The 19,223-nt window shown below is 41.6% G+C and overlaps 1 protein-coding gene across 3 annotated transcripts in view; it reads left to right on the forward strand.

Moving 5' to 3' along the window:
- The window catches only part of LOC105684498 (protein Shroom), a 94,029-nt gene that overhangs the window by 47,528 nt on the left and 27,278 nt on the right, over positions 1–19,223 (forward strand). For all 3 annotated transcript variants that reach the window (XM_048659559.1, XM_048659560.1, XM_025746283.2), the window contains 6 exons: positions 10,689–11,114; positions 11,231–11,552; positions 12,287–12,538; positions 12,627–12,781; positions 12,897–13,769; positions 13,855–15,555. In XM_048659559.1, coding sequence (XP_048515516.1) covers positions 10,689–11,114; positions 11,231–11,552; positions 12,287–12,538; positions 12,627–12,781; positions 12,897–13,769; positions 13,855–15,555 — 3,729 coding nt within the window. The remainder of the gene's footprint in view (positions 1–10,688; positions 11,115–11,230; positions 11,553–12,286; positions 12,539–12,626; positions 12,782–12,896; positions 13,770–13,854; positions 15,556–19,223) is intronic.

Below are 19,223 nucleotides of genomic sequence, written 5' to 3' on the forward strand. Positions count from 1 at the left end.
ACCCTGCATACTGACAACGTCGGGTAGCTAGACGCCCAGCATTTCAAGATCTCAGACAAAACCCCATAACCTACTTGGTGGCAAACGCCATCCGATCTATATCTATTTAGGACGTACGCACTTCCAACGAATCGTCTCGATTGGTCGGGTGTACTTTGAGTAAAAAAAAAAATAAAAAAAATATCTGCCTCCATTTTTTCATTTCCCCCATTTTCTTCGGATCAGATTCTCGAGTGAACGAAAAATTTGGAGGGAATTTTTCCAATCGATATAATTAGACTGGAAATTGAAAGTAGTGAAAAATTAGCTACCCCAACGTACGACTTGTATGTTACATTGTACACATATGTGACAGGTAGATAAGGGGAGGTATATGATATCTGTGTATGTAGGTAAAGTACAAGGTGTACATGATATAGGTATAACATAACGAGACCGGTTATTACTGCTCTCTCGGCACATTCCTTAACGTCGCGCGTCGTCCAGATGTCATCGGGGACCAACTTACGTTTGAGAGACCATAAAACTTACCACCGTACAAGAATACGTTATAATATTTTATCACACGTGTACGCGTCCACGTACATGTATGTATATACACCCCATACCTTATTGTACGTCTGATCCGACATTGCTCCTCGGTACGTACGACGTAGTGAGGACAGCTCGATGCGATGAGTCGAATGAAGATTGAAAAATTTTCGCTTCGAGTTTCGCACTTTTTGCGATAGATCTCTTTAAATTTTTCCAATCGGGCGCTCATCTGCCTTGTTTCACATTTACTCGAGTTGCGAAAATCAGGAGATTGAAAAAATTGTTCTGCTTTTTTCTTCCAGCCATCGAGGCCCAATTTTTATTTTTTTTTTTTATTCCAAATCTTCTCGTCACTCAAACATCCATTAATTACAAAGAAAAAAAAATAATTGCGTACGTAATGCGAGCTGGAAATTTTCATATATTGAAAAGAGCTTATAGAAAAATATATACCTGCTGTATATCACGATATTAAAAAAAAAAACTGTCAAACTATAGACGCGCCGGACTCGCGCGCCCACGACGACTTTTTTCTTTCCTTACAGTTTTATTCCGCTTTTTTTTTTTTTTTTTTGTTTTTTTCCAAGCGAGTATCTCAGAATATGGTTATAATGATACATGAATCTGAACACTGAGGCGTTTGAAACTAGCCACGTGTTTTTAAGCGGAGGCAAAAACATAGAATTTATAGCGCCTAGTAGACAGATAGCTATAATCTCTTCTCTATACCATGGCGTACACGCCTTTTATCTTGGATAATAACCTCTTCCAATAATTCTTCATATCTCACTTTTCATTCTTTTTCCCGTTTTTCTATCTTTTTCCTCTCCTCTTTCCCTCGTCTCCGTATTCCTAAGCGCTAAAGAAACGAACTTTTAATTTAGTACGTGCTAATTAGGAAATAAGAGAGAGAGAGAGAGAGAGAAAGAAAAGAAACGGTAAAAAGAATTGAGGAGAGTCTGTGAAAGAGGAAACGGAAGTGAACCACCGAAGTAATTTTTGAAGCGTCGATTTCTTTTCTTTTTTTTTGTTGAACCGAACAAACAATCTCACACCTTATTTAGCGAAGAGGATGAGAAAAAAGGAGAAAAATAAACCGAAGAAAGTAAACTTTGGTATACAAGAATCGATCCTGAGAACGCGGTTGGTTTAACCCGAAGATCAATGAGGAGAGCCCTACGCACCCACGCCATAAGGATATTCTACGCCAATGCCCCATGCAGCGAAGTTCTTAGCTTCAAGAGATCAGCCAGCTATGGCCAAAGACCGGTTTTCTCACCGTATGTATTTTACCTCTCGCTCTTACGGCCCCAACGTTCGACTCGCTAGGACCAGAAAAGTCTGCTGAAATGATCCTCTTGTGTACACCTCATCTGCAGCCCATATTATTCGCGGGCAAAAACAGATAACGACGTTATTCGAATCGCTTTAATTATTTTTGTTTTTTTTTCTTCGGGTTCTCAAAAATCCATCTCCAAAGTCACCGTTAATCCTTCTTCGATCAACGATCAAAATCATCTCCGGATCAGGCGTGTTGGAGAAAGAAAAGAAAAGAAAAGAAAAGAAAAAAAAAGTCGAACAATTCGGATCGTTTGGTCCCGTTCAAATCGAATCCTTGCAAATTTATCTATCGCGCGAATCTATTAATCATCGAACGATACGAGCGATCTCGAGAGATGAAAAATTTTTACAAACGTTTCTAACGAGAGGACATTGTCGAAAAAAATAACGAACCCAGGCGCTTATTCACGGTGCGATCGACCGATCATCGCTGTTGTGTTACGTAGACGCGGAACGCGATTTTCTCACCGTCGAAATAGCAACGTGAACTAAACCGGTCATCGGCGCCTTATATCTGTGAATTTTTATACCTCCTCCGCTCGCGGCCCGAGCCGATCGACGTTACGCTATCGACGTACGCGGTGCCCACCTACCTGAGGTGATCGATAGAATTTCCTAGAAACTCTTCTTACGCGGCTAGAACCGCATCTTATGTATATATAGGTACGTAGAACGTCTACACACGCATCTTCTTCGCAAACTAAATCGATTTCTGATCTGGATTCCTACTCTCTTTCTCTCTCTCTCTATCTCTCTCTCTCTCTCTATCTCGAAGAGTAACGAGACTCTGTTGGAGTAACGGTCATAGTTTATTACCATTCAGAGAAACCAGTTCGCTCTTTTGTAACGCGAATAAATATATTTATATACTTTTATAAATATATATATATATACGTGCGTCTGTTAACTGTGCAGTAGTAAACACACATACACAACAGTGATAAAGCTGTATATACCTGTTCTCCGTTGAACTTCCTGTCTAAAATTAATTTGATCTTCTTTCTCTCCAGCTCCGGAAAACGAAGAAACGTAAAAAGAAAAATTGGAAATCTTTCTTCCTGGTTATCGATTTTGATTTTATCGACGTTCGAATTCCGCGCACTTTTGACGGGGTGAATTTTTTTTGAAACCGCGCATAATTGCGTGAATCTGCAGCGTGAAAAAATTGATCGAAAATCTGACGAAACGTGAATGAAATAATTATCAGAAGAAGTCGGAGGTGTGCAACGAAAGTCGAGGTAATTTTCATCAGATTTCCCAACGGCCGATCATTCGGTACGTGCTCAACGCGTGTACGGTAAATAATAAATGATAATTGAATCGTTGAATAATGCGAAAAATGCAGAATAACAAAAAAATTTCACTTACAATTCTACAGTTTTTTATACGATGTTTGATTTACACGTAACAGCGCAATGAACTTGATAATAAAATATATACATACTTATTATATCTATACAGGTATATCTACTTCAAGTTCATCTATGGTCGAATAGAATCGACATTTTTTTTTTCTCTCCTCGTAACGCGCCCGAGTTCATCGAGCTGTACGTATAATCGAACTTGTCGGTATAGTTTAAGTTGTTCCTTTTGTTTTCTTTTTTTTCTTTTTTTCTTTCCATTTCTGCTCGGTCAGTCAAAAAATTTGACAAACGTGATCGAACAATAACCGATGACCGTCGCGATGTGGACTGACAATAAGTTGTAGAAACGTTCGTACGGCTCAAGAGGTCAACGGTATTAATTTAAATACATGATATTGCGGTACATATGTGTATGTATATATAAGTCGTATACCCACATACCGATATGAAAAGAAAAAAAAAAAAATCGAAACATGCAATTCCTGCAAACTCACCAAATCAATTATCATCGTTATTATTGTTTTTTAATAAACAGTACGAAGCATTGTTCTTACGTATACACTGTATCACTCCGTGTAAATTCTAATGGACCGTGGACTCTTCGAGCGTTCGTTGGTTTCTTTTTTTTTTTTTTTTTTTTTTCTCTCGTTTCTAACGATCTTACGGACGATTAACGAAAATTTATCGAGGTTTAGTATTTACAAACGATTTCGCGTTCGACTTGTAATGTGATATTAATTTTATTTTTTTCTTTTTTCATCTTCATCCCCCTTCCAATTTCTTCTACGTACCGCTCGGCGAGTTTTACAATATCGTCGAGCGGCGGACGATCATCTCGCGTTCGTAAGTTCGACCGTGTTGATCTTCTTTCTCGCGATATAAATCATCTACGAACTGTACAAGCAACGCGTGATGCGAAGAAGGCTCTTGGCCAAAGCGCGAGCGAACCATTGAAAAATGAACAATCAGTGGTACGACTTTAATTGGACAGAATATAAGACGTACATATATATATATATTATATATATATACAGATGCCTACGAGCGCGCATCTTCTCTTCTCCGTTCCTCGATCGGCCGCAGCGCGCGTTTGATATGTTTTTTTTTTTTTGCTTTAAATTTACTCACTCATTTATTTATTTAATATTTTTTTTTTTCTTCTTCTCTCATCTCTTCCTACGGCTCTCTCGGTTCGATCTCCGCGTATACAAACGCGAAACGATCGAACGATGATATAATCGTACGGCCATTATAACACGCCCATTCGATACGCAGGTATTGTATACGTACGCGCGTACACGTATACCTATAGGATTTTATCATTAAACAACAAATCGTTCGTTGTATATTTTTTTTATTTAATAATATCAAACGTCGCGATCACCTTATGTACATACCATATAATGTATAATATATATATGTATAATACGCGGCCATTACCGCTTTTTTATTTTTTGAAATTTTTTTCTTTACCGATGTTCTGTTTTATTTTGATTCTTTTCTTTTTTAATCTTCGATTTTCGCGTCGTCAGCCTTCGTACACTTGTAGGGTACGTTCTACGTACCGGCTTGTGGGTTTAGTCCTAATTAAGACAGCATTTAAGCCGGTCGCGTAAGCGATCTTTGATCTCTATAATTTTGCAAAGCGCCGCAGAGAAACGGTCAATGAAAATTGTGAGAACCGCGCAAACCGGCCTAAATAAATTGCCCCGTTCCTTACCGCGTCGCGATGATAATGACGGTGAACTTATAAACGGTTGGAAATCGGTTAATCGATTTCTTTCGCAACTAATTCACTACCGATCGATATCCGATTGTTGAATTCATCACCCGTTGCCAAACTACGGGAGTTTATCGTAATCAAGGGCCTCGGGTATTCCGAAACCAGATGGAATCGTAGTCCGCTTAAACTTTACAAAGAATAATTAACGATAAGTTATTCTCTTTAGATTCACATTGGAATTTTTTCAGATGATTTTCGTCTGATTTGCACTCCTCTGGCTGAATTCGTTGTCGAATAACCCTGATAAAAAAAAAATACAATACACTTCATTGCAACACCCCATAGGTCGTTCGTTGTCGCGGTTTATTTTACCGTTAACGAAAGTCACACAATGAAGAAGAAGAAAGAAAAAACTATTTCAAATAGTAAAAATAAAAGAAAGAGAAAAAAATAAAATCCCACGTTAACGCGGTGCTACGATGCTGCTACTGGCCGTCCTATGCAAACAATCCGTATCGTTTTCTTTTTTCCCCCTTTTTTTTTTCATCCCATCCCGTGGGAAAAATTACGAAGTGTATTCATTTATTTAGGGAGGTAATTTCACGACGTGGGGCTAAATATGGGGGAGGGATTTCTGAGCGCAGATATTTGAACAAGAGGGTGGAAAAAAAAGATTGAAAGTTTCTCTCGAAAGCTGCAGCTTTATGTAGTAATAATTTATGCAGTGGGTATCGTACGTGTATTATACGTATAGGTATACGTGTAATAGAAAATCGAGCGAGAGGCCAAAGCTAAGCGAAATATGATCCATATCGTGCGGTTTTACGACCCGGAATTCTTTTCGGTATCTTTCCTTCCTTTTTCACTTTTTTTTTTGTTTTTATCATTCATTTTATTTTCCGTCAAGGTTATACGAGACAATATCGTAAACTGTATGTAGTTAGAAATATGTGTATATGTGTAATAAAACGACTTTTTTACTTTTTGTTTTCCTTTATTCTGCCACAGTAGGTGTACTTATGCTCACGTTACCGAAGGCCGTAGCCCAGTAGATTCGTAAGCGATTCGTAGATTGTAAAATGTCTGTGACAATAGGTGAAATCTAGTTCAACGTCGCGTATATTAGTATATATATAATGTATAATATAACATGATGAAATCGAAAACATAAAAGTCGTACAACGTATACGAGCGACTCCCGCGCTTTTATTTCGTATATTCTTTTTATTCTGCTCTTTATTTGATTTAATCTAATTTTGTCCTTTCCATCGCCGAATATGTGAAATTTATTTTCAATTTTCATCTCTAAGTAAGCAAAATAAATTAATTACCTCCACATGTACTACTCTAATCGTGGCTTTTAGGATGATGATTAACTAATCATCGTTTCTTTGTACAACGTCATTTCTTTCTTCGTTCTGATAATCTAAATCAAAGAAATGAGATTATTCTTTTTTTTTTTCTCCTCTTTGAGCTCAAGTCGTTCAGAAAATCTCTTCAGCTAATGCACATTACATGACACGCTCGTTCCTAAATTGATCATCAATCAACCGGCGAGGTTTACGAAACGAATGAATAAAAATTAAAAGTGTGCTACCCACGCGATCTTCAGTTTCTGCAAAATATTCAGGTATTATAAATGAGAAGTAAAACGTCGGTGCATGCGATTTTTAATTCTACAGCTCAGGGTAGCAGTCCTCCTACGCCGCGAATTATTACCGCCGTGATTATTATTATTACTGTTATTATTATTATTATTATTATTGAGTAATACTTGTAAAACTGAGTGCCGAGTCATTCCTCTATACGTACACATTCCTTTTCCCTTTTTTTTCTTCTTCTTCTGTCTCTTTTTTTTTTTTTCTCTTTATTCCAACATTTTTTCTTCTTCTTCCTTTCTTTCTCGCTCTCCCGAAGACGAGGCGGATGATGTTCTTATTCCGTATAGGTAGGTACGTACCTTGGGACCATTACAACGCTGAAGCGCAGTCAATGAACCTTTGCGCATTAATTATACGCGATGTAATCTCCCGCCAAGTTAGGACATTTATACGGAGGTGAAATATTCTTATTATATACCAACGGGCCCCACGAGGAAACGAGCAACTCTATAATGCGCCGTGATATATAGATTTTGTGGCGTAAAATTTTGCGGGACGAGGGGGGCGGAGGACGTGGACCGAATAAAGAGAGGAATGGATATTATAAAATTTATGCATTTGTCAGGATCGTTGCTGTATTCGATACTTTTATTTTATACGTACGCGTAAATTTTCTCAGCGAGATGAAGAAATTTTCTAACGTACGAGCGATCGAGATTTTTTATACAATTAATCGACGCCGTCTGTGGAAAGAGAAAATTTTTTACCGAAAAATGTGGGGATTTGAAATTTTTTTTTTTTTTGTGTTTCTGGCTACTTCCTCTCGCTATGGTTTTTACGTGTAAGATAATTATTTACAACTCACGCTCACATTATTAGCGATAAAACAAAAGACTTTATTTTGCGAGTGGCGTATAATGTGCGTTAAAACTATATAATTATCTCTGGAGTGTAAGTAATTAATTAGAACCAATGAAATCCGACTCTGTTCTCAATTTAATTCGTACACAAAGAATTTTTGAACACTCGAATACCTTGTGGTGATTAAAATCGTGATTTAAAAGCTTGTTACTTTCGTTTTATTAGTATCCCCGCTATTCTAAACGTCTTTGAGAAAATAGCTGCCTTTCCATATCCCTCGTATTAAAACACATCAAAGTTTATAACCTGCGATAAAGCAGCCTACAGGACTCTAGTGGTTTAAATTCTGTTTTTTTTTTCTTCATTCATTTTGTGGAAAAATTTTCATTGTGCGACCTGATTTAAAGTAGCCTAGACCTTCGTTACACTTGGCGAGGGCCAATTTGTTCGCACAGTTTTTGCGACGTTGATCGCGAGGATGCTCGTTTAACTGCATATCCCGGAAGAAAAAGTAGAGGGGCAAAAAGTAAGGAGGGGAGGGGAATATGTGCAGGTAAAAAGTTAACCCATTGTCTCGGAAGTTCGCGTGTTTAAGGGTCACGAGGTCACGGCCTCGGATTCCGGTACCAATATAACGTAGGAGAATTCCTTGAGAAGTCTTCGAGTGCATTTACTCGTCCTCTTAAAATTCCCGTGTGTCGGTACATAAGATGAAGTGAGGAGTAACAGAGCAGAAAAGCCGAACGACCGCTGCTGCGGCTGCTGCTGCTGCGGCTGCCGATGCCGATGCCGATGCCGATGCTGATGCTGCTATACGTTGCGCGCGGCATTATACATTACGGAGATCCGAATTCCACTTAAATACGAGTACGAGTAATACGGGAGTTACGGAATCTCCAAATTACATAGGTATAAAAAAGACCGTTTAAATAACTCGACTTTTGATTTGCTTCGCGTTTTCTTTTTTCTTTTTCTTTTTCTTTTTTATACTAACCTCGTTATTTTTCTTTTAATGTCGTATCGGAGTTACCGATGCATGTATCTTGTATCTTATTTTTGAACACAATTCGAGAGATCTAATCAATGTTAATATTTATTCATACGTACGTACATGGAGACGATTAGCGAAACATGCCGTAAGCGTACCGTGTCATTAACAAATTTTCGTTTTTTTTTTTTTGCTTTGGGACTGCAACAGACAGAGACGAGTGATAATCGCTGGTAGAGCGTAGGTACTCGTACTTACTGGATAAGATGACGTGATGAAAATTTTTTTTTTTTTTATCGCTTTACGTGGCTCCGGGCAACTCTTATTATTCGGCGGGTGGATGACCCTCAATCTTTACATCTGCGAATTCTTTTTAGCGTACAGTGCGCTTCGGGTTTGTGCATGCGAGACACAAACATGAGGGAGAAGCGGCTGTGGCGAATCCGGCCGCTGAATTGAGCTACGAATGAAACTGATCAGGATTTGTCACTTTTTTATTTTTTTTTTTTATGCTCTGTAAGACGACAAATCAGTGGTAACCCGGTCGATTTTCTAGATGAGGCATTTGGCTTTCGAATTTAAATTTCTGAGATCAAAATACATAAGAATACCAGAAATTCTTGAATAAAAAAAAGCTGCTATTTGACTATAAGAGAGAAATTGATCTACCTACAAAATTGACCGACTTATCGCTTTTTTTTACCATAAATTTTAGAATATATCTGCGTCAAATATTAGAATTTTTTGGTCTACAAGCGAATCCGAGCTTATCTGGAGTCAGGGCAGTCAGCAGCGTAGCGCTTTGTTGAGAGACGTCACCTTGGGGGCTGAGCAGAGGTGACGCCTCAAAACAAGACCCCTCGCTCGTGGCTACCTGACTCCAGCTAAGCTCGGGCTCGCTGGTGAATTGAGAAATTCGAATATTTCGACCCATGCATGGATTGCGACGACTCAAAGTGGGTCTACGACTAGAACCAATCGATATGTCTCAATTTTTCTGCTCCCAACAGCGAATAATCGATGATTACTCGATCGATTGCATGAGTAGATGATTCTAGCTTTCAGATTTGGATTCCTGAGGTCAGAATACATTACAAAAGTGTCATAACTTCCTTTTTGCCTCAAAAATCCAAAGAATCCAAGGTATACCGATTGGGATTTGTAGCGATTTTTGGGCCCAAACTAAAGTAGTTTAAAAATTGATTGTAATACACTTTTCTGACGTATTTTGACCTCAGGAATCCGAATCTGATAGAAAAATTGATCTATCTCTAAAATTGACCGAGTTATCGCCAATTTTCACCTTTTTGGGGTCGAAAAAAAAAAATTAATTTTTTAGTCTATATTGATGTAATTTGAGCTCAGAAATCCGAATCTGGAACAAAAATTGATTCATCTATGAAATTGATCGAGTTATCGCCATTTTTAGGCATTTTTTGGCACAAGTTTGAGGATATCTCGAAGGGAAAAAATCGTAGCTCACTTTGGACAACGGATTCGCGTTCCTGAGGTCAAAATACGTAAGAAAAGTGCCATACGATCAATTTAAAAAAATAAAAATTTTTGGTCAAAATTTGAAAAAATCGTAAGGGGTACCCCTTGGAAAAATCTCAAATTTTGGCCAAAAATTTTTATTTTCTAAAATTGATCGTATGGCACTTTTCTCATGTATTTTGACCTCAGGAACACGAATCCGTTGTCCAAATTGAGCTACGATTTTTTCCCTTCGAGATATCTTCAAATTTATGCCAAAAAATGCAATAATTCGGCAATAACTCGGTCATTTTCAAAGATAGATTAATTTTTCTTCCAGATTCGGATCCCTAAGCTCAGAATACATTAATATAGACTAAAAACTCAATTTTTTTTTTCTGACCCCAAAAAGGTGAAAAATGGCGATAACTCGGTCAATTCTGTAGATAGGTCAATTTTTCTTTCAGATTTGGATTCCTGAGATCAAAATACATAAGAACTCAAGGAAAAAACAATTTTTTAATGTTGATTCCAAAACCGTAAAAAATCCAAATGGTATCCCTTTCTTTCTGCTGTGAAAAGCGAAAGATGTGCGATAACTTGATCAATTTTATAGATGGATCAATTTGGCTTTCACATTCGGATTCCTGATACCGAAATATACAAAAATACCATACCAATTCTGATTTAAAAAAATGTTGACGGCATTTCAAATATCATCGATCCATTCTATTCATTATTCCAGTAGAGTACCCTTCAATTGGTTTCGTTGGAGGGTAATAATGATTTTATCGTTCCGTCAGGTGTATCCCGGATGGCGGGGACGTCGGACGCACGATGACGGACCTGCAGCCGTCCTCACCAGGATATCGCGGCCAGGATGAACCCCCGGGTCCAGCCCGATCACCGTCAGCTGCCACCACATTCTCGTACTCAACACACGGCCATACCGCAGTTGGTACAGAAAATTCACCGTACAAAAATTCAACCCCCTATTCCACGGAGGGTTACGGAAAACAGAATTCTTCTCCTCCGTCTTCTGCTTCTCCCAATTCACCCTCGCGTACATCGGGCACGCAGTTGCAAAACGATTTTTATCACATACACAAAAATAACGATGCCCAGATCAACCGTAACGAACGCGAAATCGTCAGTAAAAAAAATTCAATCATCACCGGGTACAACGACGGTTACAAGAAAAATACACCTGGGTACAAAAACGACAGCGGGTGAGTTCCGTCCCAAGCCTTCGGAAATTTCTTCTTTTTTTTTTTCATTCTCCAAATTTCAAAAAAGCCGAGTGAAAATCTCGAGAACTCATTGGGGCTTTTTGTTTTTCGCGCAGCTACAGCGAAAGCTCCGGATTCGGTAGCTACAGTTTGCCGCTCAGCGAAAGAGACGAGGCCTCGCCGCCCCCTACGCCTCCGGTCAGGGACGCCTCCAGTCTCAAAGGAGTTTGCTACGGACCTGGTCACGAGAAATATCCGTCCTGGCCGACCGCGCCGGAGCATCACAGCCCCGAGGAAGAAGTTATACACGCAGCTTCGTCGCACGGTGGTTCCCACAGGTCAAAATCTTGGACGGATCACACGACGTATCCTAAGGAAAAACCGGCACAGTACACGAGACCACATACCAAAAGACCGAATCCAGCGTTTACTCAACAGGTGATCATATTTCCATTTTATTCGAAATATCAATCGACTTTTTTTCTCGACGACTGCCGAGTGAATACATATACGCGACGTCGGCGAAATTCGCCGAGGCGTTTACAAACGAGATTTTCATAGCAAATCCCGACGGTCGGTCGGGGGAGTTGTGACACTTACATTTATTTATTTTGTTTGTTCTTTCAACGTGTTTTTTTTTTTTTTCGCTCACGAATAGAAAAACGATCCGTTTTGCAGTGAATGCGGTTACGAAAGTTTCGAAGTTATAATTAATATCTAGTTACGCGTCGCGCCCACTTATACGGTTATTCGTTTATTATTTATTTTTTTTTTTTTCCTTCATACGTCCTCCGTTCAAGGTCGAGGATCGGATAAATCTGACCCCGTGCACTGCACAACTCGATTCTACATTCGATTCTATTTCAGACAATTACGCGTATCCTTCGAACGGCATCACGCCGTCCGAGCTCTTTATATCGCGCTTCGAGATCGGAATACAATCGTACGTCGTTCGTTCCTACATTGATCAATAATCGCCGATAGCCTCCGCGCCGCATCGATGCAAAATTTAAATCAGATCGCTGCACGCGTCGGATCGACGCACACGTTCGAACACTCGGTGGAAATATAGAATATATTCGCGAAACGTTTGTTTCTTTTTTTTCTTCTTTCATCCGCATCTTTCGACCGAGGTACGGTGTGTCTGATCGATTTGTATTTCCAATCGACAGCTGAAAACGGTGATGGAGCGGTGCGAGAAAATACCAGCCGAAACATACGAGGCCCGTAACAGAAGCAACGTCGAATCAGCCACAGAGTCAAGACTTTGGCCCCGCGTGGATCGCGAGGGCAAATCCCTAGGGGATGTCGAATACGTAGCTCCTTCGCCTCCTGAACGGGAACAGCAGCAACCGCCGCAAACGCTTAGCCACGCGGACCTCGAAGCTTACGTGAGGAGTTACCAGGACCCTCAGGTCGGACAGGTCGGTCGAAACGGATGTTGTTATCCCGGCGCGTTTTCTGCCGGCGAAAAAGGAAAAAAAAACAACAATTTCATTCGCCGACTTTCAGGTGGACTTGTACCAGGAGAGCAACCTGACGCAAGCCGGACTCGAGGAGTACGCCAGGGTACAACATTCGCAGCAGGCTAGTTACGCGCAATCGGAAGGATACCACAGCTACGTGTCCAGTGTCGATTCCACCACTAACACTCCTTTTTTGGACAGGTGAATTGTTTGGATGGGATACATATATATATATTTTTTTTTTTCATTCGTCGTCGGCCGTGTTCGCCGTTGATTTCGCACGGTATCTCAGGGTCGATTATCTCCCGTGTTTCAGACTGAGGAGAGACAGCGAGGCGGTTGCTCAGCGACCGACTTCATCCTGGGACGACGCGAGGGAGGGCAGAGATAGCGTCGTCACGACGTCAAGCGGGAGCGCGTCGAGCAGCGAGACCCTCAAGTGGCACGGATCCATGTCGGACGTGAGCGTGGCCAGCGGTCTTCCGGCGCGTCAGAGCGGCATCCCTGAGAAATGGCACCACGGCTCCATGTCCGACGTCAGCATCGGCGCTCCTACGCACAAGCAGTCTAACTCGCACGACAAGTGGCAGGGTTCGCTCGGCGACGTCAGTACCGCCGGTGTCGTTCCACCGGTTAAGGCGAGACACTGTGACAAGTGGCAGGAAAATTGGCAGAATTCGATGAACGATAGGAACAAACGAGGCGTAAGGAACGGCCTTCCGATCGTCGGTCACGGATCGAACGGCGACGTTTGCGCGACGCCGACGAGTCGCGAGGGGGGAAATTGGCAGGAGTCGAGTATCGACGACGAGGAGACGCGTCCCCGCGACAGGGAGGGGAACAACGACGTGTGGAACGATTCGGTTGGGAACGAACGCGGGATCGTCGACGAGAAGTACAACAATTCCCTCAATCAACCGATGCCCCAGAGTCCGACGCATACGCAGCACGTCGTTGGAATCGGCGCGCCGCGGAGCCCCGAGAATTGGAACTCTCATCACGGTTCCATGTCGGATCTGAGCGCCAACGGTCCTCAAGGCAGCAAACAACTGATAGCTCACAGCGCCAGGGTCCAAACGCCCCAGAGACATCATTCCGAGAGCGTATTGTACCTGGACAGGGAACGGAATCAGAGAAAATTGTATCCCGTCGGTAATCAGCAAGCTCAAGAAACCGGTCTACCTTCGAGGTGAGGCCCGTCCTCCACTTTGCAAAAGGTGGTTTTTTTCTTAAGTTCGAACGCCGTGACGTTTAACGTGTTTTTCGAATTTCAGAGTAACGCCGACGTCACCGCAGCAGCCTCAGTTGTCGGTAGCCGAGCGTATAAGCGAACTGGAAAAACAGCAGCTTCAACAACAGATGCGCTACACTTATCTGGATCCCGACAAGCGTCACAGGGTCTCGGATCCGACTCTGAAAGCGATACAGAAGAAGGCACTGCTCTCGTTTTACGAGAGGCATCATCAGGCCTCTTGGAGATCGGAACCTCAGTTGGCCCAAGGATCAGCAACTCCCGCGCCCCAGAGTCCTCCGCCTCAACCGCCGCCGCGACCGAGACCACCGTCCTCCAGAAGAGCGAGTTCAGCGTCCGATTACGCCAGCGGTGGTACGTGGCGTGAGAAATCTAGCCGCAATTCGAACGTCGCCGATCCGCCGAGTCCGAAACACCAGCACAGCAACAGCTGCGGCAGTCTGTCGACGGATCTATTGGGACCCGTGATCGTCGGACCGGCCATATCCATCGACGATTGGGTGCCGGAGCGACCGCCGAAGAAACCCCACCTGAGGAACGTCTACAACGATCGCGTACCTAGTCCGGATTTACCGCCACCTTCGCCGCCCACCGTAACCGAGCTGGAAGTCATCAATTTCGACGACCCGCTGCCACCGCCGCCCAGCGAACTGCAGAGCGACGCGTACAACAGTCAGGAGAACAAGGAGAATTCCCACGGGATAATCGAGGACAAGAGGAGGGACCACGGACTGGAGAGACACAAGTCTCAGCAGCCCGAAAGACAGTCGACCAGACGCTCGACGAAACACGGCCAAAAACGAGAACACGATAAATCGAGCAAATCATCGCCCGCGAAAAATCATCAGGGGGATCGAAACAATTTCGTGAGGTCGACGACCGTCGCGAAACACGCGGATTCCGGGATGATCGTGGAGAACGGAGTGTCCGCCGGTTTCGCCACCCACAGAATGGTCGCCACCGGCAGATCGAGTCTGAGGTATCCCTCGACGCAGAAACTGATGGTCAACGGAAGGGTGGCACCGGCGGCCAGAAGGGTAACGGAAGAGAGACTTCTATTCCCCGCGAGACCACCGGCGCAGTTACCGGATCTGATATCGCAGAGGTACAGCGACTCCGGTAATCAGAGACCCGCGCCTCAGGTCCCCGTCGAGCCTAGAATCATACGGCAGGAATCGATGAGGGTGGAGAGCACGAGAATCGACGCGTCCGGCCTGCTGAGGAACGACAGTCAGAGGCTGGAGTCGTCCTCCGGTCAGAGACCGCAGCCTCAGGTGCCTACCAGCGAGTCCAAAGGACCCGCGCAACCACCACCCAGGCCCAACTACTTGCCACTACAGCCGGACGCCGGTGGAGGAAAATCCTCGAAGTACGCCGAAAGTAATCACAACTTCACGCTGAGCAGTCCGATAAAGACGAGCTACGAGGCTAGCTCGAAATTGTTCGCCGAAGGTAGTCCTCAGAAGTATCACGAGCCCCCCAAGTACGTACCGAACTCCCAGAGACACGCGGAAAACGGACCGAGAAATTACTACGCTCTGCCGCCAAAGTACACCGATGCCCCGATCGGTCAAAAACCGCAGTCGCAGGCTCCGGTGGACAGGTACGCCTGCGGGTCGCCGAGCTCTCCTCCTCCTCCGCCCTTGGCACCCAGGCAGAATACGCCGGGACGAAAATCTCTTCCACCGCCGCCGAGACCCGCACCTCCCCACGCTCAGCAAGGGTGAGTGAATCGGAAAACTTTTTTTTTTTTTTCCAACTACGTGTTATCGCTCGATTCGAATTCCGACCGATCTATGTGGAATTTAATAACCGCATATCTCCATTAATGTCCGTAATATTTTTTTGTTTTTTTGTTTTAACACCGTCTTACCGGACGTGTACGGATCTGGATACGATCTGAGAAGCGACCGTTCGTGCGATGCTCGTAAAATAAGATCGTAAAATTGGTGGGTATGTGGGAAAAAAAATTGTTGAGATACGAAATTCCAGAGATTAACGTGCGTTGCGGGGTTTCTTATTTCATCCATGTCCATTTCGGTGGTAATATTACACATTTATTTATTTTACGTTCGATTTACTTTCGTCGCAGGTACGTCGTAGATTTCTCTAGTGGAATAAATTTGTCCTTGGTATATTCGGACGTTGCGAATCGATCGTACGATTTTCGCAATATCGCGTCGGACGGAAGCGGAGATATAATCCCTCCCTCCCCGAGATAACGGGTCACCGCTCGCGATCCCACCGCGTCGTGACGAGAAAATCTGTGACAAAAAAAAAAAAAAAAAAACATTTCGTTCGATCCGGTTTTGAAATAAAATTCATATTTCACGGTCGGAAGTCTCGGATGGCGACATATTTCGAGTCCGAAACGTTTCTCACATTTTCATATAGAAGTTGAGCGTGCTCTCCCCTCGCGACTCCACGCGAGTCTCGTCGTCGTCGGTCTGACGATGTTTGTTTCTCTTTCAACAACGACCGGAAACGAATTGACCAAGCGTATCGTACCCTCCGGTAGAGATAATATACATGTGATGTGGACTAGGAAACGAAACGCCGTCCAAGTCTTTTGCTCACCGCGATCCGTGAAATTGCTCTTAAAATACGGAATACCGTTTGCTTCGGTATAATTCATCACATTTTTCTTCAACCTTTTTGTTTTTTTCTCTTCTTTCCTTCAACCGTTTCATGTCATCATTCCACGTTACCAAAATCGAAATAAGCCAGGATTTTCTTTCTTTTTTTTTCGTGTAAAACTCGAAAAGATAAATTTTTGAATAAGGATGGACAGAATTTGACACATTGGAAAAAAAAGAATTGATAATCAGTATAATGACATTAATGATTTTTCCTTAACCAGCGTCTTTTTTATTTATTTGTTCTTCAACTTTAGTTTGTTTTTTTTTCATTTATTTTTTGCTACCCTTCGGGTCAAGTTTCTTCACTGTTTGATATACATTTATGCTGTACGCATCTGATGTACGCGTAGCATTATGTTAAAACTCAAAGTGAAGCCGCTTAGAATTAGCTACGCCAGCTAAGGTAATTTTCCTTTTTTTTATTTCCTACGCATCTCGTTCTTTATTCACGGTTCCTATGTAGCGGATACACGTTTCACCGTTCTTGACCTTCCTTGACCGCCTCCGAGGTCGCAATCTGAACTCGTCCTCTTCGAGTCTTATTACTTCGAAAACTTGGAATTCCACTGTTATAAGGCTGAAAGAAAAAGTAGAAAGTTTGCTTTTTATTAGTAAAAGTAATTTTTTTTTTTTTTTCCTAGGGATTCTAATATCATCTCAGTCATCTCGATTAACAGATATTAATCCCGTTAAAAAACTCATGAGGATTTTGTCTTCTCTCTTTTTCTCTCACATTGAATCCCCACGAGCATATATTCATTTTACTACCGTATCTTCTTCGAAAGGTTTTTTTTTTTTCTTTTCAATTCTATTCAAATATTGAACAAAAATATTTTGTTTCGTTGTAATGAGACGGACGTGTGTCCTTATTTTTTCAAAGTATTTAACATTCAACGTACGTACGATCGCGTGGTCCAAATGAAATAAAATAAAATCAATGTAGGAATACCTAGTTGTTGAGGATTTCGGTTTTTCCTCACGCATACGGATTTCATATTTATATTCGTTCTCTAGAGAGTGAAAAAAAAAAAAAAAGAAAAAATACACTTTCGGCATAATGAGCGTGCAGAAGAATGCGACACGCTTGTAAAATTTAATAACACGTGGATTTCCCGAACTGTCAAATTATATTTCATTTCAGAGATAGAAAAAAGAAACAAATTAAAAAATACCGTGTATAGGATCCGATGTTGAAGTCGAGGTATCAAAAAAAAGATTAACACTCGCATCCCATTCGAACTTTCTACGCCAACGTCCGAATTATTTTTCAATCCGCATGTTAGCGAACGTTCGAAGACATCTCACAGATATCTATCGATCGACGGATGAAACGGAAGACGTAACTTTGCAACGTTATTAGAATTCTTTAATTTTATTTATTAAGATTTTTTTGTTTTCTCTTTTCCGGTTCTTCTCATTTTTTTTCACTTCATTCTATTTCATTATCGAGCCACCCGGTCTCTGGCAATCTAAAGGCGTAACGGAGGCGTCTTGAACTTCCGGTATATATGTATAAAATGAAAATAAAAAAAAAAAATAATTGCGTTGATCTCTCTACGGTTGAAGGTGGGCCCCGTTAAAAATGTTTGCAGTAAAACTTGTGAACTGTATACCCGCAAATTTTGTCACGCTAACATTTTGCTTTTCTACACGGCGGGTATAATTTATACGATTTTACAGCATCGCAGGGCTCGTTTATTTAACGGCTCGGTGAAAGAGGATTATTTCTTTATTTTATTTTATTTTTTAATTTTTTTCTTTTACTCCAAGACCGGATGAGGAGTAACAGGACAATGGAGCGTCTTACTAGATAGGTCAGAGATTGGATTAGGTTAGTATCGATGTACATGCATATACGTATATACATATATATTATTTAAATATATATAAAGAAACACCGGAACACTTGTCCTACTATATCTCTGCATTGTGGTAAATGAAATTTTTTCGAAGGTAACTTAAATAATTATTCGATTCAAATAACTGTTTTAAACGTCACTCGTGTAAAAAATCGTATGTGATTATTTTTTTTTTTTTTTCTTTTCTCTCTCTCAATAGTCAAGGATGAACGGTTCATCGGTATCTCTACATCAGCGGTCGATGAGATTAATTAGGGGGAAAAAAAAAATAGACAAGAAAAATTGATTACATTTCTCGAATCAAGATCGTATTATATTATGACTTTTTACGGTCTACTTGAAATGCAGCAAAATCAGCAACAGCAGCTGCAACACAACGTGGCAAAAATAAAGTTGACTCATTGGCGACGAGAAAAAAAAATTAAAAAAAAAAAACGAAAGAATGGTTTTCTTTCTCTCGTGTACCTTGAAAAAAAAAAAAAGAAAAAAAAGAAACGATGTATGTAGATGTAGGAGAATTCAATAATTTGGCGAGTCGAAGTTAAAATCGTTCTTCACGTCTTCGCTTTTCGCCGAATAAGATTGTGATCCTCGTCATTGAATTTGGCGTCAGTGTCAACCGCCTCTTTACTCATTAGGGCGTGAATCCTTGGCTCATAAATCACGCGCGCTGGGAATCACGACGATTTTTTTTATCGCGATGAAAATTATCCAGAGACTCCGGGATAACGATCTTCGTAAAAATCATCATATTCGCTGATCTGGATCCCCGCTGTATCGGTATACCACTTTTATTATCTGCATAAATATATTATCGTCCGTGCTGCGTAAATAAATTACTTTTCGAAACGAGACTTGTTTCGTATTTCCGCCGTCTATACTTATGGATATAC

Source organism: Athalia rosae, chromosome 8 (genome assembly GCF_917208135.1).
Source record: "Athalia rosae chromosome 8, iyAthRosa1.1, whole genome shotgun sequence".
Classification (NCBI taxonomy): Eukaryota; Metazoa; Arthropoda; class Insecta; order Hymenoptera; family Athaliidae; genus Athalia; species Athalia rosae.